General features: G+C 41.4%; 1 protein-coding gene across 9 annotated transcripts in view; it reads right to left on the bottom strand.

Moving 5' to 3' along the window:
- Positions 1 to 1,446: 1,446 nt before the first annotated feature.
- The window catches only part of SLC45A3 (solute carrier family 45 member 3), a 111,625-nt gene continuing 89,683 nt past the window's right edge, over positions 1,447 to 23,388 (bottom strand). For all 9 annotated transcript variants that reach the window (XM_056558038.1, XM_056558040.1, XM_056558044.1 and 6 more), the window contains 3 exons: positions 7,781 to 8,599; positions 7,425 to 7,690; positions 1,447 to 2,553 (listed from right to left, as the gene is read on the bottom strand). In XM_056558038.1, coding sequence (XP_056414013.1) covers positions 2,158 to 2,553; positions 7,425 to 7,690; positions 7,781 to 8,599 — 1,481 coding nt within the window. In that variant the 3' untranslated portion in view covers positions 1,447 to 2,157. The remainder of the gene's footprint in view (positions 2,554 to 7,424; positions 7,691 to 7,780; positions 8,600 to 23,388) is intronic.

Below are 23,388 nucleotides of genomic sequence, written 5' to 3'. Positions count from 1 at the left end.
TTTTTTAACATGGACGTCAATGGGAAACGCACATGTATACGATTCCATACAGGAAAACCATATACGGCTTTTACTTTGCACATGCACATTTGCATCCTAAAGTTAACATTTTTTTAAATGTATTTATTTTAAATAAAATTTTCAAAAACGTATGTTTTTTAAAAATTAAAAACGGACGGAACCGTATGCAATTTTAAAAACAGTATACAGTTTAAAAACGCATACGGTTTACTTTTTCCCATACTGTTCCATCCATTTTTTTGCCATACGGTTTTCTTTAGAAAAACTGATTGAAAACAGTATGGCAAAAACGTCATGTGAACCCAGCTTTAACAGGCAGACTTCCCCAGCAGGCGCGATGTCACTGATGCCTGCTGGGGGGCCGACTTCCGCCCTTAGCTCATCTATACAGGGTGCCTCCAGCTGTTGCCTGTCAGGTCATGCTGGGAGTTGTAGTGGTGAAACAACTGGAGGCACCCTGTGTTGAAAATAATAACTTTGTTATGGCGCTACCCCGAACCCCGCTCTCATCGGCGCTACCCCGAACCCCACTCTCCCCCCGAAAAAGACATACTGAAGTGCAGGCAGGAACCCCACTCTCCCCCTGAAAAAGACATACCGAAGTGAAGGCAGACAGGAACCCCGCTCTAACCCCCTCCCCCAAAAAGACATACTGAAGTTCAGGCAGACAGGAACCCCACTCTAACCCCCTCCCCCCCCCCCCCCCAGAAAAGACATTCCAGCGTGTGAGGCCAGGGAGCCAATGCCTGTTCTCAGCACTCACTCCTGCCTGTCTGATTGACAGGCAGGGAGCGAGCGCAGACTGAATGAATTAGGACCGATTGCCCGGCCGGCATCGGTCCGAATTCAAGCGTGATGTCACGCCAGGCTGCAGCCGGCCACTAGGAGGGAGACCCCTAGTAGCCAGTTTTCAAATGTAAAATAAACCATTTTAATTAAAAAAATTAAAAATTAAAAAAAATGAAACTATATTAGAGATATGTTGTAGTACATAAGCACTACAACATATTAAAAAAATGTTGTTGACAGTGCCCATTTGAACTAGAAAAACTGTATGGCCCAGATTTATCAGACTGTGTGAGAGAATAAGTGGAGTGATTTTCTCACAGCAACAAATCACAGCTCAGCTAACAAGCTCTGGTAAAGTGAAACCTGAGCTGTGATTGGTTACTGTGGGAAAATCACTCTATTTTTACCCCCACATAGTTTGATAAATCTGGGCCTATAGCCATAAAATGAAGTACTGCTAGTGTTGTCAGTATTTGAATGCCCATATGAATGGTCCATTTGCAAGTCTTGTATTTTATACCAAAAAACAGAATCAAAGTAAATTTTTGAGAACGGTTGAGGTCTGATCAATTCTGTTTGTAGCATACTACTTATTGTATCCAAGTGGACCATTTATCGAATCCTTTGTGCTGTAGGAAAATAGCATGCAAAGCAGAGATCTACACAAACTGACATTACAGCATGTCGGAAAATTTGAACTGTGAGAAAAAAACTGAAAAAATCATCTCTGGTACATTGCTAAGAAGTAAGGTATAGGTGGGCAATTCTATTACATTTGCCCTTTTATTTTACTACAGAGTATCAAATGTGTGTTGACATGTGCAGGTAAGTCTTATGGTATATTCAGATGTGGTAGACTTTTCTATAAATTCAAGGTAAACCTGCATGCATTTTATGCTGATTTTACTACCGTTTTTGCACTATAGGACAAAATATTCTGTAAATCAACTCCCAGATCAGTGGTTTAGAGGTCCCAGCAGTTCTTTGTTTAGAAGTCCAAAGCAATGTTGTGACCATAGGAGCCCATCAATGTCTGCAGCAGTGAAGAGATACTAGCAAACCAGGAAGTATATTGTTACTTGAAGCAACTGAGTGTAAGAAATGGAAATTAGAAATGCATAAAGAAAAGGAATCACATGACCTCATATTTGTAATGCCACCAATTTTGCAAATCAGCAAGGCCAAGAAAACTCTGTAATGTTTTCTTAACAATAAATTAGTTACAATCTTTTGGAATGTAGTTGGTAAAAAAAAACAAAAAAAAAAACATATTGCAAAATACAGTAGAATTATTTATAAAATAAATAATTTACCAGCTACGAAAAGGTAAGGTAAATGCCTATGACCCTATAGAGTTGTAAACTTTGCCATGTCACTTTTATCAAAGACAACTTTGTTGGCAAAATATATTGCTATCAAACCAAAAGCTGCAGCTGATGCCACATAGGCTGTGACTGTTTGTGTCATGTGCACAATAAAGCCCATAATAAGAGAGGGGACCACCTGAGACAACAGGCAGGCACTGTCCAGTATAGCCATGTCCAAGCAAATCCCATTGTGTGTATTAGGGGGCTCTCCAATTATTACAGAGTTGTCACAAGAAGGGACAACACACAAAGATGGGGGATGTGAGGAGAACAATGGAACATCATTATTATTTGATGCCTCTTTCACGAAACCAGATTTTCGCTCTTTTTCCTTTATCTCATTCTCGGCTATGTCCTTATACTTTGGAACAAACACCTGTTAAAAAGATAAACAAAGATAGTTTTGGAAAAGCTTTATTTTTTTAAACTTATTTCTGTGGCAGGAGGCAGTAAGACATTGGCCCTCATTTACTATTGTAAACCCGACTTGTTTTGTCGGGTTTTTTTGGCGCATCTTTGTCTGCGCCATGTCGCAGACATCGTGCGCCAGTCTCCGACACGATGCGACATTTTTTCCCGATGGACCCGATGTGGATTCTCCCAAACCCGAAAACGGGGCGTAACCCGACATTTCTGAGCTTTCCCACATATTTATAAAGGTTTCCAACCCGAATTTGTTGAATTGTTGTGGATTTTTTCCCGACAACTCAGAGGAGTTGGAAACCAACAAAACCCATGTGCGACAAACAGGATACGACATAATAATAAATACCAGGGGAAAAAAAGCAGTCGGGTAAGAAAGCAAGATAGACTTACAACCTGATTTTCTAAGTAAATGAGGGCCATTGTTGGAAAGCACAAGTTAGTCAATAAATCTAAATCTAAATAAAATAAAAAAATGTAAAAGGAATGAATACTACGTATTATATGTAAAACATGACATTACTATGAGCAAAAAGAATATCCTATGCAAGAGCTGAAAAACTTACAGAACAGAAGAAACCTATTTTGTAGTCCATGAGAAAATAGCCATCCAAGGTAAGTAAGCAGGATAGGAGAAAAGAACAATTCAGAATGCAGATAATAGATGCAGCGATAAGAAGATAAAGAGATACAATGGATACAATACAGGCTTATATACCCGTCATAATTTACAAAACTTGAATCGTCATTCTTCCAGAACATGAGCAAGTTAATGAACAACAAGTATTGGAAGCAATAAACTGAGCTGCTGCACACTAGACACCAGTTGAGCCCAATGGGCCCTATTGATTTCAATGGGGTCCATTGAGTTTCTGGCTGTGTCTGTCAGTTCACAGTATGTTTACCAAACAAAAAAACTTTCACTAATCTTATACATCCAATTGTCACTTGTTGTTGTTTCAGGGTCCACTCTCAAGGACCTACATCAGTAATTCCTTATGTTTTTTTAAATTGGTTTACACAGTTTTTGGAGATGGCAGATCCCTGTTTGTATTTGTTTGTGCTGGTCTTTGTAGCTTTATGTTATAGCCTCTAGGTGTCACCTAGTGCTGGGTGGTATACCAGTTCATACCGAATACCGGTATGTTTTTCCTGCACAATATGAATTTTTCCTATACCGCAATACCGGTCGGGCCCCTCCCCCCTCAAATGAATGAATGAATTATCAGCCGTTAAATACTGTGGAACCGCCATAACTTACAAAAATACCATGATATGCATTTTTGGTCATACCGCCCAGCACTAGTGTCACCATTAAAAAATATAACAGTTCTAACTTTTGGCAACCCTATAATCAAAGTAGTATGCCTAAGAAATACCAAGTATAGTAACATATTTTTGTTATAGCAGCTTATGTATATTTACCCCTACACAACACACATGCTGATGACATAGCACTGTGCTGTAAGGCTATGAAATAAGCAACGAAGCTGCGCTTGCTTCATGACCCGAATGATGACGGATATCAGCAGACGACACTCACAGTGAGTGAATGACTGACATCAAGCCCTCATTTGACCTTTTAGATGGAAAAATTAAAAAGTAATCTTCCTTTAGGGTCTATTTACACATACAGTATTCTGCATATATTTAATGCGCAGGATTTGATGCTGTTTTGTCAATTAGTTTACATTGAAATCTGCAGCATAAAATCCTGCACATCAAATTATGTGCATCAAATATGCACAGGATACTGCACGTGTGAATACACCCTTAAAAGGCAAGAAGGAAAAAATGCAAAAATTTTTATTGGCTGTGTCCTATTAAATGGGTAATGGGTAATGGGTACTCTCATTAAAAAAGGTTTTTCTAATTAAATAGATTATGTAAAAAAAAAATGTTTCTAATATATCATGTTTTATGTGTTTTTTTTACGTTTGTAAACCTGGCAACTAGGTGTCACCCTATATGGCTCAGGATTACTTTCCCCCCCCTGACATTCAGCACGTTCGGACCAACGCTGGCCGGGCAGCGTGGCCCAGCGTGGTCCGGAACGCGCGTTCACATGAATGAGGAGAGGGAGATGCAAGGCGGGTGGGGATATTTAAATTTTGTGCGGCGCACGCGGCCGCTGTGCTCGCTCTCTGCCTGTTTCCTATACAGGCAGAGAGCGAGTACAGCGCTCGTGCGCGCGCGGCATGCGACATTTAAATATCCCAGCCCCCCTGCATCTCCCTCTCCTCATTCATTGCAGCGCACGAGCTGCAGGAAAGAGAGAGATGACGGGTGGAAGTGAGCCCCGGCCAGGCTTCAGATGATGTCGCGCCTGCCGGGGCCGCCCACTTCCTGCCCTCACCAGAGAGCTCAACTCTGAGCTCCTGCAGCCGTTCTACATGAGGTAATTTTATGGGGATTTGGGCAGAAATACAAACAGGGATAGATGTAGTTAGTGTCAGGGACAGATGGGGAGGGGGAATAGGGAAATTTAGTTTAGTGATAGCTACTCTTTAAGGCCAAAAATCCACTGTATCTTCTTCAGTTAAGGATTATACAATTTAACTTTTTGTGAAAACTACAGATAGACTAGACTGTATACTCGCTGTAGGGGCGATACTGAAAGCTTGTTAGTTTGGTTAGAAGGTTAGGTATACAACAGGTTTATTTCCTAACAAGCATGGGAAAAAATATGAATTTTAAGTGTCAAAGCAGCTTTGGATATTTCCTATTGGTAAGATATTAATAGAAACAACTTTTATTTTGCTCTAACTTCTTTACACTTAAAGGGGTAGTCAAATAGAGATATGAAAAAGCGGCAACTCACCAGGTTTAGCTGAATAAAATCTTCAATGCTTTATTTCTTTCATGTTAAAATCCATGACATGATAGTGGGGACAGGAAGGACGGGAGAGGACGGCTGTAGATACTTCACTCACACCTGGCGCTTCGTAAGGCTTCGAAGGAGCCTAACAAAGCGCCAGGTGTGCGTGAAGTAGCTAGAGCCGTCCTCTCCCGTCCTTCCCCACCACGCTATCATGTCATGGATTTTAACATGAAAGAAATAAAGTATTGAAGATTTTATTCAGCTAAACCTGGTGAGTTGCCGCTTTTTCATATCTCTATTTGACTGTTGCATATTCGGGACCCTGGACTACAAGCCAGGACACGTTATCTACCTGTTCTAGCAGAGCACCTCCAGTTAGCACTTTTTCATCCAGCCTCCACTATTGCATCTTCATCTACCATCTTAAATATTCACAAGTAGTAGCCGACTCCACACTGTCTTTATGTTTACACTTAAAGGGGTACTCCCCTGGAAAACATTCTTTTAAATCAACTGGTGCCAGAAAGTTACACAAATTTGTAAAATACTTCTATTAAAAAATCTCAATCCTTCCTGTACTTATCAGCTGTTGTATGCTCCACAGGAAGTTCTTTTCGCTTTGAATTTCCTTTCTGTCTGACCACAGTGCTCCTACTCTGGATAGTTCCTAAAATGGACAGAGGTGTCAGCAGAGAGCAATGTGGTCAGACAGAAAGGAAATTCAAAAAGAAAATAACTTCCTTTGGAACATACAGCAGCTGATAAGTACTAGAAGGGTTAAGATTTTTTAATAGAAGTAATTTACAAATCTGTTTAACTTTCTGGCGCCAGTTGATTTAAAACAAATGTTTTCCAGGGGAGTACCCCTTTAAAGTTTTTTTTTACTTTAAAAAGAATGTGTCATCAGAAAGTGACCTATTGTTTAAATCAAGTTTTTATAATACACATATTTTTAAGAATTGTTGATGTTTTTTTCCTATCTATATTTGAAAATAATTCTGACCACTACGCCTAACAATAAGCTGACACTTCCTGTTCTCTAGAGATGACTTTCCAGCAGTGTCCTCCTTCTCATCACAGCCAGGAATACAGTGAACGGTGATAACCTATATATAGATAACACACCATTCTCAATAGCTGATGTTTAGTACTCAGCTCCCCTCTCTCATACTCCCTGTATAATGACTTCTGAACAGATCACTGAGCATGCCTAGAAACTTCTTCCATACATGTAAATAGGGCATAGACCAGACTTTTGAGTCCATGGCGGTTTCTATAAAGCATAGCTGTAAATGCTGTTAATACATCTCATACAAGATGGCTGCCTCTATATTAATATAATAAAAATCTAATAAAAAATTAATCTAAAAATCTAAGTGACACTTTCACTTTATAGCAGGGATCCATTTGTAATGAATCTGATAAATCATATATTGTCTTCAACATAAAACCCCAAATGTATCCATATAAACTATAGAGATAAAATAAATGTAAATAAAAAAATAAGTGTAGTAAAAAGTACCGTAGTAAAATGTTTCTTACTTAAGTGTAGCCATTCCTCACTTTATTCTAATTAAAAATCTACAAAAGCTAAAATGAAACTTTGTATGTATTAACTTATATATATAAAGTCTGGATATGGATGACAAGTCTCGAAAAGCAACTGTTAATAGGTCTTACTTTTGTTAGACTGGCTCCACTTTACTGCAGCAAAGGCTGACAGAAAACACGGTAAACCATATTGGGGGAGATTTATCAAAACCTGTCCAGAGGTAAAGTTGACCAGTTGCCCATAGCAACCAATCAGATCGCTTCTTTCATTTTCCAGAGGCCTTTTTAAAAATTAAAGAAGCGATCTGATTGGTTGCTATGGGCAACTGGTCAACTTTTCCTATTCACAGTTCTTGATAAATCTCCCCCATTGTCTATGTGTTTAGTGTCTGCATTATCGGAATAAAATTTAACATAACCAACTAGGGTGACTTCGCCATGTGATAACTTACCTGCCGGTTATGATGATAAAGTGAGGTAAGAGTGTATGGTAAGATCTGCAGTACAGAAAATGTGATGCCTGTCATAGCAGCTGATGCAGTTACCAATATAATATTATGGGAGAAGCAAGTAATTATTGCAGCAACAGGGAGGCAGGAAACTGCAAACAGGTAGACAAATCGAGTTCCAAATATCTTCACCAGGTAATCCATGGAGAATGAAATCACTATTGATGTCACAGATTGAAGAAAAAGGCCCAGGCTTCCCATTCTGACCCCTAGCAAATAATAAAGATAAAATAAGAGTTGAAAACAGATGATCATACTGTCTATAAAAGGGATTATCACACATTTAAACTGTGACTAACCTTCATCATATCGGAGTCTAGCCTCAGTCCCCGGCTCTGCCATTGGCACACCATGATAAAGTCCTTCACCAATGAAATCAGTGTAAAAGAGAATAAAAGTCATAAGCCCCATCCATGAGCAGAGCTGGGCCACAAACAAGCGCCACAGAGCAACAGGAATTCTGCAACAAAATGTCCTAAATCGTGAAACTAAAGCACATGTACTTCGCAGTGCTAGGGCCATTCGCCATACCCTGTGTGGTAGAGCTGAAAGTTGACATGTCCTTATGCAAGTCCATGCCTTACCTGCTGGTTCCAAACATATATCTGAATGTCCAACATTAACCCTGACCTCTTCTGAAACAAAGAATGTGGCACAGACACATCCGGAAAATATAATAAATAGAAATGTGAAAAGACATTTTTCTTGGCCACCTAACTGTTGTGCTAACCAACTGTCACTCCAGTCCACAGAAGGCAAAAAGTATCCAACACATGCTCCTATTCCAATAGTTAAGGCATAAACGGAGAAGGCTTTTCTGCAGGCTTCACCTTCTGGGAACAGATCAGAGAGCAGTGCTTCCAGAGGAGTAAAACAAACCTGTCCACAGGAGTCTAACAGCCCAATACCAAATATAAGTAAGAACACTTCCATGCCGGCACTGCGGTGACCTGATAAACTGGCTAAATGGTTAGCATAAGGAATAATAATTAGGCTCAGCATTACTCCAAAACACAATAGCCAAATGAAAGGACGCCGACGGCCAAATCTGCTGTTCCAATGGTCACTTGCAGAGCCTATTAGGTTTACAACTAAGAGACCAAGGATGGGGCCGATACCTAGAAGCAGAGAAACAATTTCATTAATGCAGCCATTTAGTAACAAGACAATCTTATTATTAGCACAAAAACTATAAACTCTACTTAAATACAATGCATTAGGAAAGTCTTCAGACCCTTTCACTTTTTTCACATTTTGTTATGTTGCAGTCTTGTGCTAAATTAAAACAAATCCTAATCAATCTGCACTCTGTACCCCATAATAAGAATGTGAAAAAAAACACATTTTAACGCAATTTTGCTGATGTATTAAAAAAGTAGAAACTTAAACTTTGCATGGACATACATATTCAGACCCTTTGCCCTTTGTTTAGCTCTGGTTCCTCCCATTTCTCTTCATAATCTCTGAGATGTTTCTACACCTTGACTGGAGTCACCTGTGGTAAATTCAGTTGACTGGACATGATTGGAAAACACACAGCCCTGTCTATATAACATAAAAAACAAATGATACACAACTATAATATATAACAAGGACACAAGAGTAAGCTGCTGCTGAACTACAAATACACCCTGTTCCAAATTATTATGCAAATTCTATTTAAGTGTCACAAAGATTAAATATTTTGTTTTTCAGTTTAACTCATGGATGGCATTGTGTCTCAGGGCTCTTTTGATCACTGAAAACAATCTCGGACACCTGTGATAATTTGATTGCCAGGTGAGCCCAATTAAAGGAAAACCTACTAAAGGTGGGTGTTCCACATTATAAACCCCTTAATTCCTTAACGACGCAGGACGTATATTTACGTCCTCTGCCGGCTCCCGCGATATGCCGCAGGGTCACGCGGTGTCTCCGCGTTATATCGGGTGGGTCCCGGCAGCTATCAACAGCCAGGACCCGCGGCTAATACAGGACATCACCGATCGCGGTGATGCCCTGTATTAACCCTTCAGACGCGGTGATCAAAGTTGACCGCCGCGTTTGAAGTGAAAGTATCCCGGCTGCTCAGTCGGGCTGTTCAGGACCGCCGCGGTGAAATCGCGGCGTCCCGAACAGCTTACAGGACACCGGGAGGGCCCTTACCTGCCTCCTCGGTGTCCGATCGACGAATGACTGCTCCGTGCCTGAGATCCAGGCAGGAGCAGTCAAGCGCAGATAACACTGATCACAGGCGTGTTAATACATGCCAGTGATCAGCATGAGAGATCAGTGTGTGCAGTGTTATAGGTCCCTATGGGACCTATAACACTGCAAAAAAAAAGTAAAAAAAAAAAAAGTGTTAATAAAGGTCATTTAACCCCTTCCCTAATAAAAGTTTGAATCACCCCCCTTTTCCCATAAAAAAAATAAAACAGTGTAAATAAATAAAAAAAATAAACATATGTGGTATCGCCGCGTGCGTAAATGTCCGAACTATAAAAATATATCATTAATTAAACCGCACGGTAAATGGCGTACGCGCCAAAAAATTCCAAAGTCCACAAAAGCGTATTTTTGGTCACTTTTTATACCATTAAAAAATGAATAAAAAGTGATCAAAAAGTCCCATCAAAACAAAAATCGTACCGATAAAAACTTCAGATCATGGCACAAAAAATGAGTCCTCATACCTTCCTGTACGTGGAAAAATAAAAAAGTTATAGGGGTCAGAAGATGACATTTTTAAACGTATACATTTTCCTGCATGTAGTTATGATTTTTTCCAGAAGTACGACAAAATCAAACCTATATAAGTAGGGTATCAGTTTAACCGTATGGACCTACAGAATAATGATAAGGTGTCATTTTTACCGAAATATGCACTGCGTAGAAACGGAAGCCCCCAAAAGTTACAAAATGGCGTTTTTTCTTCAATTTTGTTGCACAATGATTTTTTTTTCCGTTTCGCCGTGAATTTTTGGGTAAAATGACTAATGTCACTGCAAAGTAGAATTGGTGACGCAAAAAATAAGCCATAATATGGATTTTTAGGTGGAAAATTGAAAGGGTTATGATTTTTAAAAGGTAAGGAGGAAAAAACTAAAGTGCAAAAACTGAAAAACCCTAAGTCCTTAAGGGGTTAAGGACCAGGACCATTTTGCCCTTAAAGAGCTACTCCTCTTTCTTTTGGGATTTCTTTTCTGTCACAAGCACAGTGCTCTCTGCTGACACCTCTGTCCATTTTAGGAACTGTCCAGAGCAGCATATGTTTGCTATGGGGATTTTCTCCTGCTCTGGACAGTTCCTGACATGGAGAGAGGTGTCGGCAGAGAGTACTGTGCTCGTGACAGAAAATAAATCAAAAAAGAAAATAATTTCCTATGTAGTTTACAGCTGCTAATAAGTACTGGAAGGATTAATATTTTGTAATAGAAGTAATTTACAAATCTGTTTAACTTTCTGGCATCAGATGATTTAAAGAAAATACGTTTTCCACCGGAGTACCCCTTTAACCCCTTAAGGACGCAGTTCATTTTCCCTTTAAGGATGCAGCCCCTTTTTGCAAATCTGACCACTGTCACTTTAAGCATTAATAACTCTGGGATGCTTTTACTTTTAATTCTGATTCCAAGAGTGTTTTTTTGTGATATATTCTACTTTATGTTAGTGGTAAATTTTCGTCGATACTTAAATCATTTATTGGTGAAAAATTCCAAAATTTTATGAAAAATTTAAAAACTTAGCACTTTTTAACTTTGAAACTCTCTGCTTATAAGGAAAATGGACATCCCAAATGAATTAAATATTGACTCACATATATAATATGTCTACTTTATGTTTTCATCATAAAGTTGACATGTTTTTACTTTTGGAAGACATCAGAGAGCTTCAAAGTTCAGCAGCAATTTTCCAATTTTTCACAAAATTTTCAAAATCGGAATTTTTCAGGGACCAGTTCAGTTTTGAAGTGGATTTGAGGGGCCTTCATATTAGAAATACTGCATAAATTACCCCATTATAAAAACTGCACCCCTCAAAGTATTCAAAATTATATGAGTTCTTTTTTTCCCCCATTTATCTCATGTGAAATAAAAAGTATGGGGCAACACCAGCCTGTTAGTGTGAAAATTTTTTTTATTTTAGACTAACAGGCTGGTGTAGACACCAACTTTTCCTTTTCATAAGGGGTAAAAAGGAGAAAAAGTCCCCCAAAATTTGTAACGCAATTGCTCCCGAGTACGGAAATACCTCATAGGTGGCCCTAAACTGTTTCCTTGAAATACGACAGGGCTCTGAAATGAGAGAGCGCCATGCACATTTGAGGACTAAATTAGGGATTGCATAGGAGTGGACATAGGGGTATTCTACACCAGTGATTCCCAAATAGGGTGCCTCCAGCTGTCGCTAAACTCCCAGCATGCCTGCACAGTCAGTGGCTGTCCAGAAATGCTGGGAGTTGTTGTTTTGCAACAGCTGGAGGCTCCGTTTTGGAAATACTGCCGTATGATATGTTTTTTATTTTTATTGGGGGGGGGGGGGGGGACAGTGTAAGGGGGGTGTATATGTAGTGTTTTACCCTTTATTATGTGTTAGTGTAGTGTAGTGTAGTGTTTTTAAGGAACATTCACACAAGCGCAGGTTTACAGTGAATTTCCCCCTAGGAGTTTGCGCTGCGGCGGAAAATCTGCCGCAGCTCAAACTTGAAGCAGGAAACTCACTGTAAACCCGCCCGTGTAAATGTACCCAGTACATTCACATGGGGAGGGCAAACCTTCAGCTGTTGCAAAACTACAACTCCTAGCATGTACTGACAGACCGTGCATGCTGGGAGTTGTACTTTTGCAACAGCTGGAGGCACCCTGGTTGGAAAACCTTCAGTTACGTTCTGTTACCTAACTCAGTATTTATCAACCAGTGTGCCTCCAGCTGTTGCAAAACTACAACTCCCAGCATGTACTGATCGCCGAAGGGCATGCTGGGAGATGTAGTTATGCAACAGTTGGAGGTACGCAACTATAACTCCCAGCATGCCGAGACAGCTGTTTGCTGTTTGGGCATGCTAGGAGTTGTAGTTTTGCAAGATCTGAAGGGCCAAAGTTTAGAAACCACCGCACAGTAATCTCCAAACTGTGGCCCTCCAGATGTTGCAAAACTACAAATCCCAGCATGCCCAGACAGCAAACTGGTGTGTGGGCATGCTGGGTGTTGTAGTTTTGCAAGATCTAGAGGGCCACAGTTTAGAGACCACTGCACAGTGATCTCCAAACTGTACCCCACTAAATCTTGCAAAACTACAAATCCCAGCATGCCCAAAAGGCTGTCCGGGCATGCTGGGAGTTGTAGTTTTGCATCTTCTGGAGGGCTACAGTTTAGAGACCACTGTATAGTGGTCTCCAAACTGTAGCCCTCCAGATGTTGCTAGGCAACTACTCACCGGCTTCCGTAGTCTGTACCAGGGAGCCGCACGTCATCGCCGCCCGCCGCCGAAAGCAGCTTAGGGACCTCCACCACTGCCAATCACACTATAGTTCCCCAGATCTGCCCGGATTACCATCGATGGGCAGAATGGGGGAATCGAACTTTAACCCCCCCCCCCCCCCTAATCTATTGGTCGGTCGCTTCTGAGCGACCAATAGCAAGGATAGGAGGGGTGGAACCCCAGCCACCTAACTCCTATCCTTTCAGGGGGACCGGGGGTGTCTTGGACATATGGGCATATGCTCGGGATGCCTGCTGATAGATATCAGTAGTCATCCCGGTCCGGTCCCCGACTGGCTAGCGGCGGGGACTGGAATTCCCACAGGCGTACCCATACGCCCTACATCCTTAAGGACTCAGGATGCAGGGTGTATGCATACGCCCTGCTTCCTGAAGAGGTTGAGGACAAGGCCAGTTTTATTATTGCATTTGTTTTTTTCCTCCTTACCTTCTAAAAATCATAACTTTTTTTTATAATTCCATTCACAGACCCATGAGGGCTTGTTTTTTGCGTCATCAATTTTACTTTGTAATGACATTACTAATTTTACCATAAAATGTACGGCGCAACCAAAAAATACATTATGTGGGGAAAATGAAAAGAAAACCGCAATTTATGAAATTTTGGAAGGTTTTGTTTTCACGCTGTAAACTTTATGATAAAAATGACATGTTTTCTTTATTCTGTGGGTCAATATTAGGGATGTTCCAATACCATTTTTTTTAAGACCGAGTACAAGTACCGATACTTTAATTCTTGTACTCGCCGATACCAAGTATGAGTACTTTTATTTTAAAGGGAATCTGACACCAGGGTGATGCGGTTTCTGTCGCTGCTTACCGTGCTGATATGTGGGTTCCTTGTTGTGTTCAATGGAGGCGGCTGCTGTAGTATGAGCAAAGATTTCTCTCTTCTCCATTGGGCAGAACAGGGAATTTGCATTGGCGGCGAAACCGATGTCTCCGGAGCGATTGTGCTGATGATCACATGGTGAGCAGCGATAGAAACCGGGTCACCTGCACTATCTACATATAATTTCAAGTTAGTGCAAGTGACTCTGCTGTAAGATTGCCTTTAATAGTAGGGAGTATAGATAGGTGCAGACAGTAGTAGCAGCCCCCTGTAGACCGCAGCCCCCCCTTGTAGATAGCAGGCCTCCCCCTTGTAGATAGCAGGCCTCCCCCTTGTAGATAGAAGGCCTCCCCCTTGTAGATAGCAGGACACCCCCCTCTAGATAGCAGGACACCCCCTGTAGATAGCAGGACCCCCCCCTCCTTGTAGCCAGCAGGACTCCCCTTGAAGATAGCAGGACCCCCCCCCCTTGTAGCCAGCAGGACCCCCTTGTAGCCAGCAGGACCCCCCTTGAAGATAGCAGGACCCCCCTTGTAGTTTCTCACTTGCACCTGTTCGGTGTCGCAGCTCTGCAGCCCCGTACTCAACACTGCCGTTGCCCCGTTCTGCCGTCCGCATCATGGAGTCTTATGGAGGAGCATGTGATATACACGTCACTCTGCTTCCTCTGTAGCGTTACGCTGGGCGCAGTGGAGTGACGTGTGTGTCACATGCTCCTCCATAAGACGCCATGATGCGGATGGCAGAACGGGGCAGTGGATCGGAGCACTCCACCAGGTATCGGGGACATTAGACAAGTCCCTGATACCATGCAAATATCTGGTATCGGCCCCGATACCAATACTAGTATCGGGATATCCCTAGTCAATATGATTAAAATGATACCCATGTTATATGCTTTTCTATTATTGTAGCGCTTAAAAAAAAAAATCTCAAACTATTTTAACAAAATTAGTATGTTTAAATTTGCCCTAGTTTCACCACCTATAACATTATCATTTGTCTGTATATGGGGCGGTATGAGGGCTCATTTATTTGCGCCGTGATTTGTAGTTTTTATTGGTACCACTTTTGCTTATATTTTACTTTTTAATCACTTTTTATTATTTTTTGGGGGGAATAAAATGTGACAAAAAAAAGCAGCAATTCTGCAATTCTGAACTTTTTTTTTTTAAGTTTACACCGTTCACCATACGGTATAATTAACATTATATTTCGGACATTTACACAAGCGACAATACCAAATATGTTCATAAATTATTTTTTTTACGCTTTTTGGGGGTAAATTGGGGAAAAAAGGGACGATTTTTATTGGGGGAAGGGGTTTTTCACTTTTTTTTCACTTTTTTTTATTTGTTTACTTTTTATGTCCTCATAGGGGACTATTTATAGCAATCACTTGATTGCTAATACTGTTCAGTGTTATGCATAGGGCATAGCACTGATCAGTGTTATCGGTCATCTTCTGCTCTGGTCTGCTTGATCTCAGACCAGTGCAGAAGACCCCAGGAGATGGCCGGAAGCAGGTGAGGGGACCTCCAGCCGCCTTGCTGGATGATCGGATCAGCGCTGCGGGCCATCTGATCATCCATTTTAAGTGCCGCAGATGTCGTGATCTGTATTGATCACGGCATCTGAAGGGTTAAAGGGGTACTCCCACCCTAGACATCTTATCCCCTATCCAAAGGATAGGGGATAAGATGTCTGATCTCGGGGGTCCCGCCGCTGGGGACCCCCACAGTATTGCATGCGGCACCCACCTGTTTTTTGTGCGGAAGCGCTGGAGGGTCTGAGTCGCGACTACGGGAACGGAAGTCCGTGACGTCAGGACTCCGCCCCCGTGTCATGTCAGCCCGTCCCCTCAATGCAAGTCTATGGGAGGGGGCGTGATGAAAGCAGCCGGGACCTGCCGTGCATAAGGCGAGTACCGGTCCGGTGCGCACGGTCATCACGGAGAGTAAATATACGTCATGGCACACTAAGTACGACGGCACCATGAGGTACATTTACGTCCATTTTCGTTAAGGGGTTAGGCAGAGCACCATTTTCAAGCAATATTGGGAAGAAAAAGAATCTCTTTGCTGCCGAAAAGAGTGAAATAGTTCAATGCCTTGGACGAGGTATGAAAACATTAGATATTTCACGAAAACTTAAGCGTGATCATTAAGAGATTTGTGGATGATTCAGAGCACAAACAGGTGCAGATAAAGGCACAATGAGGTAGAGAGCAGCTAAAATACCATTACACAGCAGCAAACAGATATTTGAAGCTGCTGGTGCCTCTGGAGTCCCACGGACATCAAGGTGTAGAGTCCTCCAGGGTCTTGCAACTGTGCATAAAGCTTCTATTCGGCCACCACTAACCAATGCTCACAAGCAGAAACGGCTGGCTTGGGCAGAAAAAATACATGAAGACTAATTTTCAAACAGTCCTGTTCACTGATGAGTGCCATGCAACCCTGGATGGAGTAGTGGATGGTTGGTGGACAGCCACCCTGTTCCAACAAGGCAACGACGTCAGCAAGGCGGTGGAGTCATGTTTTGGGCCTGACTCATGGGAAGAGAGCTGGTCGGCCCTTTAGGGTCTAGGAAGGTGTAAAGATGACCTCTGCAAAGTATGTGGAGTTTCTGACTGACCACTTTCTTCCCTGGTACAGAAGGAAGAACTATGCTTTCCGTAATAAAATCATCTTCATGCATGACAATGCACCATCTCATGCTGCAAACAATACCTCTGTATCAATGGCTGCTATGGGGATAAAAGGAGAGAAAGTCATGGTGTGGCCTCTATCCTCCCCCGACCTCAATCCTATTGAGAACCTTTGGAGTATCCTCAAGCAAAAGATCTTTGAGGGTGGGAGGCAGTTTAGACTTGTGAAGCTGCTATCAAATAAGGGGTCCTATGTTAAAATGTAACGTGACCTGTTAAAATATTTAAAAAGTTAATATATTGTTAAAAGTTTTATTGAAATAGCTTTTAATTTCAGTAAATATGCTGCAAACACAACAAATGACAATTTTCTGTTCTTTACAACCTATAAAGTGTTTTTAAACTTACTGGCCCTTATTTACTAAGAGTGGAGTGTAGGTTACTTTGTGGGTTTTAATTCCCTATAATATTTTTTCCACGGTATTTACTAAGGTTTCCCTACATTTTCCATGTTCCCTACACTTTGCTTTTTACACATGCTCTGATCTGTAGGGTTTTCCTCAGCTCAAATGCACCACATTTTCTGTGCAAACCTTAGTAAATATGTTGGGTTTTTGTGAAAATGTCGGGACCACGCCCCTTTTTGGAGACCACGGCCCCTTTTCCCGACAGCCACGCCCCCTTTTTGGGTTTTCTTATCAAAATGAAGAGGTAGTCAGGGTTTTTTCAATTCTGGCGCAAAATCTGGCGCAGACAGAATTTCTGGCGCAATGCGACAGAATCTGGCGCACAACGCGTCAAAACATATCGGGTTTGCAATAGTAAATGAGGGCCACTGTGCATAATAATTTGGAACAGTGCACTGTAAGTTTTTTATGTTTAAGAAAAAATATTGTTATCATTAGGAGGTTTGTTCAATAAAATTTTAATTGTACTCTTAATAGTTGATAACATGAGAATTATGCTGACTGTTTTTACAATTATTTAGGTAAATGAGAAAAATATAATTTGCATAATAATTTGGGACAGGGTCTACAAATAAGAGGATTACAAAAAAATACCTGCAGAGCTTAAATAGAGAGAGGACTGTGTAGAGGCACAGATCTGGAGACACACAAAATATTCTGCTGCACCAAAAGTTCCCAAGAGCCCACTAGTCTCCATAATTCTTAAATGGAAAAACTTTGAAAAGACCAGGACTCATCCAATGGTCATTCTGGCCTGTAAGCAAATGGGAGAAGCTTTCGATGGTCAACAAATGCTGCAGCACCCAATCTGGGATTTAGTGGCCAAAAAGAAGCCTCTCCTTAATAAAAGACACATGAAAGCAAGGCATGAGTTTGCAAAAACAAAGCACCTAAAGGACACTCAGACTGTAAAAACAAGATTCTTTTGTGTGAAGAAACCAAGATTTACCTTGTTGGTCTCAATCCAAGCATCACGTCTGGAAGAAACCAACAACTGCTAATCACCTGCCCAATACCACCTGTACGGTGATGCATGTGGTAGCACCATCATGCTGTTAGGATGTTTTTCATCAGCTGGGACAGGGAGATTAGTACATTTTAAATGGAGCAAGTACAGAGATATTCTAAATAAAAACCTGATCTTAAATGCACTGAACCTCAGACTGGTTTAGGGCTGCAGCTAACGATTATCTTAATAATCGATTAGTTGTCGATTATTTTATCGATTAATCATAAAAAAAACCATCAAAATAAGGGGTCCTGCTGATTCTACTTGAAGAATTATGTACAATGGCCATATTTAAAGTATTCTAGCATGTGATGTGACCAAACAGCAATTTTAGACTTTTTTTGTTTTGTTTAAGTTTACGCCGGTTGCTATACAGGGTCATTATTAATGATCCTGTACAGAAACCAGCGTAAATTTGATACTGTTGCATAGGTAACTGTCTGAACTATTAAAATAAAATGTTAATGATTTACTAATATTTAATTTTAATAGTTCAGACAATTAGCCATGCGGCAGTATCAGATATGTAAAAAATTATTATAATTTTTTTTTAACGATTTTTGTGTAGCAATAGGAAAAGGTGGAGCTAATTTTTATTGGGGGGAGGTTTATTTTCATTTAATTTGCTTTTACTTTACACTTTTTCTATAGCACTCCTATACACATGGGGGTATTTGCAGACTGCAGAGCATTGCACCCGACCCATGTCTGTAGTACAGACACTAGGATGTAATGCTCTGCACCACCCCCCATGTGTATAGCAGTGTATATGTACTACATACACACTGTTTTACATATGGGGGTATGTTTAGAGCATGGCACCCTTGTGTCTGTACTACAGACAAGGGTGGAATGCTCTGCACAAACCCCCACAGGTAAAGCGGTGTGCACTGCTTACCAATATAAACATAGGGGTATATGCAGAGCGTTGCACCCTTGTGTCTGTAGTACAGACACAAGGGTGCAATGCTCTGCACATACCCCCATTTGTATAGTAGTGTAAGTGTGTACTACATGCACACTGCTATACACATGGTAGTATGTGCAGAGCATTGCATCCTAGTGTCTCTACTACAGATACAGGGGTGCAATGCTCTGCACATACTACCATGTGTATAGCAGTGTGCATGTAGTACACACTTACACTACTATACACATGGCGGTATGTGCAGAGCATTGCATCCTAGTGTCTGTAGATGACAAAAGGGTGCAATGCTCTGCAGATACCCCCATGTGTGTGTCAATAAGCAATGCGGCAGTAACAGGGGCAGGGCGCATTAAACTGCAGGAAACTGTCCTACCGGCGGCAGTAGTATGGAGTACTCCACGGCAGGCTGAGGCTCCATAAGTGTAGAGCGTCCATAAGCGGCGGGGGAGGGGAGGAGTTAAGAGAAGCACCCGCACACGTGATTGATATGCAGTGGGTAGCGGAGGGTGGGACAGGAAATAGACTAACGGAACAGAGGCTGCGGCGGTGCGGACTAGCGTCTGACCGCGCGCCCGCAGCAGTGTTCTCACAGCCGGAACCCGGATAACGAATCAGCCGATTATTCGATAATGGGATTCGTCGACAACAAATCCAGTTAACAAATTTTATCGATAATGCCAATTAATCGTTGCAGCCCTAGACTGGTTCCAACAAGACAATGGGGGAGATTTATCAAAACCTGAGCAGAGGAAAAGTTGACCAGATGCCCATAGCAACCAATCACATTGCTTCTTTCATTTTTTTAAAAGGGCCTCTCAAAAATGAAAGAAGCAATGTGATTGGTTGCTATGGGCAACTGGTCAACCTTTCCTCTACACAGGTTTTGACAAATCTCCCCGAATGACCCTAAGCACACAGCAAAGACAATATAGGAGTGGCTCTGTGAATATCCATGAAAGGCCCAGCCAAACACTGACCCAGTTGAACATCTCTAAAAATAAATAAAAAAAAAGACCTGAAAATGGCTGTCCACTGATGGTCCCCATCCAACCTGATATATAGAAACAGTAGATGCTGAAATGATGGATTTTGTTCTGGAGCTTGTAATATCTACTAGGGATCAACCTATAATGATTTTTTAGGGCCGATACCGACAATCTGGTACCTTTCAGGCCGATTGCCAATAAGTTATCGGCTATTTCTGCCGATACGATAATGTCCAAAATCGTGAATATCGGCCGATAATATCAGCCAAACCGATAATCGGTCGATCCCTAATATCTAGATGTCTATACAGATGTTGTATTCTTGTTTTGGTAAGCACAATGAATGCTATCATATACAGTGGGGCAAAAAAGTATTTAGTCAGCCACCAATTGTTCAAGTTCTCCCATTTAAAAAGATAGAGAGACCTGTAATTTTCATCATAGGTATACCTCAACTACGAGAGACATAATGACAAAAAAAATCCGTAAAATCACATTGTCTGATTTTTTAAGAATTTATTTGCAAATTATGGTGGAAAATAAGTATTTGGTCACCTACAAACAAGCAAGATTTCTGGCTCTCACAGACCTGTAACTTCTTTAAGAGTCTCCTCTGTCCTCCACTCGTTACCTGTATTAATGGAACCTGTTTGAACTTGTTATCACTATAAAAAAGACACCTGTCCACAACCTCAAACAGTCACACTCCAAACTCCACTATGGCCAAGACCAAAGACCTGTCGAAGGACACCAGAAACAAAATTGTAGACCTGCACCATGCTGGGAAGACTGAATCTGCAATAGGCAAGCAGCTTGGTGTGAAGAAAACAACTGTGGGATCAATTATTAGAAAATGGAAGACACACAAGACCACTGATAATCCCCTCCATCTGGGGCTCCAAGCAAGATCTCACCCTGTGGTGTCAAAATGATCACAGGAATGATGATCAAAAATCCCAGAACCACACGGGGGAACCTAGTGAATGAGCCACAGAGAGCTGGACCAAAGTATCAAAGGCTACCATCAGTAACACACTATGCCGCCAGGGACTCAAATCATGCAGTCCCCCTGCTTAAGTTAGTACATGTCTGGACCTGCCTGAAGTTTGCCAGAGAGCATTTGGATGATCCAGAAGAGTATTGGGAGAATGTCATATGGTCAGATGAAACCAAAGTAGAACATTTTGGTAAAAACTCAACTCATCGTTGTCATATCTGTCTTGGTCTGTGTTCACACACAGCTATTGGATTTGCATGTGTGTGAACAGTTTTATGTTCCCCGGTAAGTGAATAGTTAAAGCCTTTGGCTTGCTATCCAATAGCGCTGAGTGTGTTTAGATAGGATCAGCTTCTGGGCTGGTGATACATTTGACATTTTGACTTCCTGAGATCCTGACATGCTGCTATGGAGCTCTTGGTGAAAAACTCTTTATTTGAGCTTTTAATCTACTATCTCTGTCTTAGCATGCACCTCGTATGTTCTGGTTTTAGCCATGGTTATGTGGCATGCTCTTAGTAGATTTTAAGCTGTGTTTGTTTAGTCGATTTTAGGATATGTATATCCTTTCTATTATGTATCTGTTCACACTGTGTTTTCTCTTGTATCTGTTTTCTGTGTTATCGCTCCATGGGGACATTCCTGTGTCTACTGGAGGCTCTGATCTAGATATCCCTATTACCTGTCCATGGGGACTCTGTCTACTGGAGGTTTTCTGAGGGAATGCGACTATTCCTGTCTTGTGTTCAGTGCGAACAGTGTACTATAATTAAATTCTGTGTATCTAGGCATCCCTGTTATCGATCCATGGGGACTCAGAGGGTATTGCTATTCCTGTGTCTATTGGAGGGTTTCTGAGGGATTGCGGTTCCTGTCTTGTGTTCAGTGTGGAGTGTTCTATAATTATATCCTGTTGTATCTGTTTCCTGAGTTGTAATTGGGCATCCCTGTTACCTATCCATGGGGACTCCTTGTCTACTGGAGGTTTTCTGAGGCATTGCGATTATTCCTGTTTAGCGATAGATCCCTGTTACCGGTCCATGGGGACTTTGTGTCTACTGGAGGTTCTGGGGGATTATGCTATATTCCCGTTTGTTCCTGGAGTCTGTTTAGACTCATCCGTTTTCCTGTCTGGTGTATTGAACTCTATTTGTTTATTAGTTCTTTATTCAGATCTTTGGAGTTTTTGTACGTGCACTGATCTTAGAGTACATGATCACTTAGCTAGTGTTTTCCGCTGTGCTTTACCATAGGTCTATAGTGTCCTCTGAACTTAACAGGAACATAGAACTCTATTACAGATTATGTTTCTGATTTGTGACCAACTGTTTATTAGTATGTGTTTTTAGGTCCCTGCACTTTAGCTCAGGGAGGGACCGGCACCCAGTTGTAGATCCACCGTTTAGTAGACAGGGAGAGCGGTTTTAGGGTCAGTTTAGGGCTCACTCTCCCTGTCCCCAGGTCAGTCCTTGACAGTTGTGTTTGGAGGAGAAAGAATGCTGAGTTGCATCCAAAGAACACCATACCTACTGTGTAGCATGGGGGGGGTGGAAACATTATGCTTTTTTTGCAAAGGCACCAGGACGACTGATCCGTGTAAAGGAAAGAGTGAATGGGGCCATGTATCCTCAGATTTTGAGTGAAAACCTCCTTCCATCAGCAAGGGAATTGAAGATGAAACGTGTCTGGGTCTTTCAGCATGACAATGATCCCAAACACACAACCAGGGTAATGAAGGAGTGGCTTAGTAAGAAGCAATTTCAAGGTCCTGGAGTGGCCTAGCCAGTTTCCAGATCTCAACCCATAGAAAACCTTTGGAGGGAGTTGAAAGTCCGTGTTGGCCAGTGACAGCCCCAAAACATCACTGCTCTAGAGGAGATCTGCATGGAGGAATGGGCCAAAATAGCAGCAACAATGTGTGAAAACCTTGTGAAGACTTACAGAAAATGTTTGACCTCTGTCATTGCCAACAAAGGGTATATAACAAAGTATTGAGATGAACTTTTGTTATTGACCAAATGCTTATTTTCCCCCATAATTTGCAAAAAAAATTCTTTAAAAAATCAGGCAATGTGATTTTATGGATTTTTTTTCCTCATTATGTCTCTCATAGTTGAGGTATACCTATGATAAAAATGACAGACCTCTCTCAACTTTTTTGCCTCACTGTATATATATTAGTCTCTGATTTTTAACTTTTTACAGTAATCATCCAACCGGACAGACCTTAACCCCTTAAAGACTCAGGGTTTTTCCACTTTCGTTTTTTCCTCCTTACCTTTTAAAAATCATAACCCTTTCAATTTTCCACCTAAAAATCCATATTATGGCTTATTTTTTGCGTCGCCAATTCTACTTTGCGGTGACATTAGTCATTTTACCCAAAAATGCACGGCGAAACGGAAAAAAAAATCATTGTGCGACAAAATCGAAATTGGGCTTCCGTTTCTACGCAGTGCATATTTCGGTAAAAATGACACCTTATCATTATTCTGTAGGTCCATACGGTTAAAATGATACCCTACTTATATAGGTTTGATTTTGTCGCACTTCTAGA

This window comes from Hyla sarda, chromosome 2, assembly GCF_029499605.1.
Source record: "Hyla sarda isolate aHylSar1 chromosome 2, aHylSar1.hap1, whole genome shotgun sequence".
NCBI lineage: Eukaryota > Metazoa > Chordata > Amphibia > Anura > Hylidae > Hyla > Hyla sarda.
This window is presented reverse-complemented; position numbering and strand designations above follow the sequence as displayed.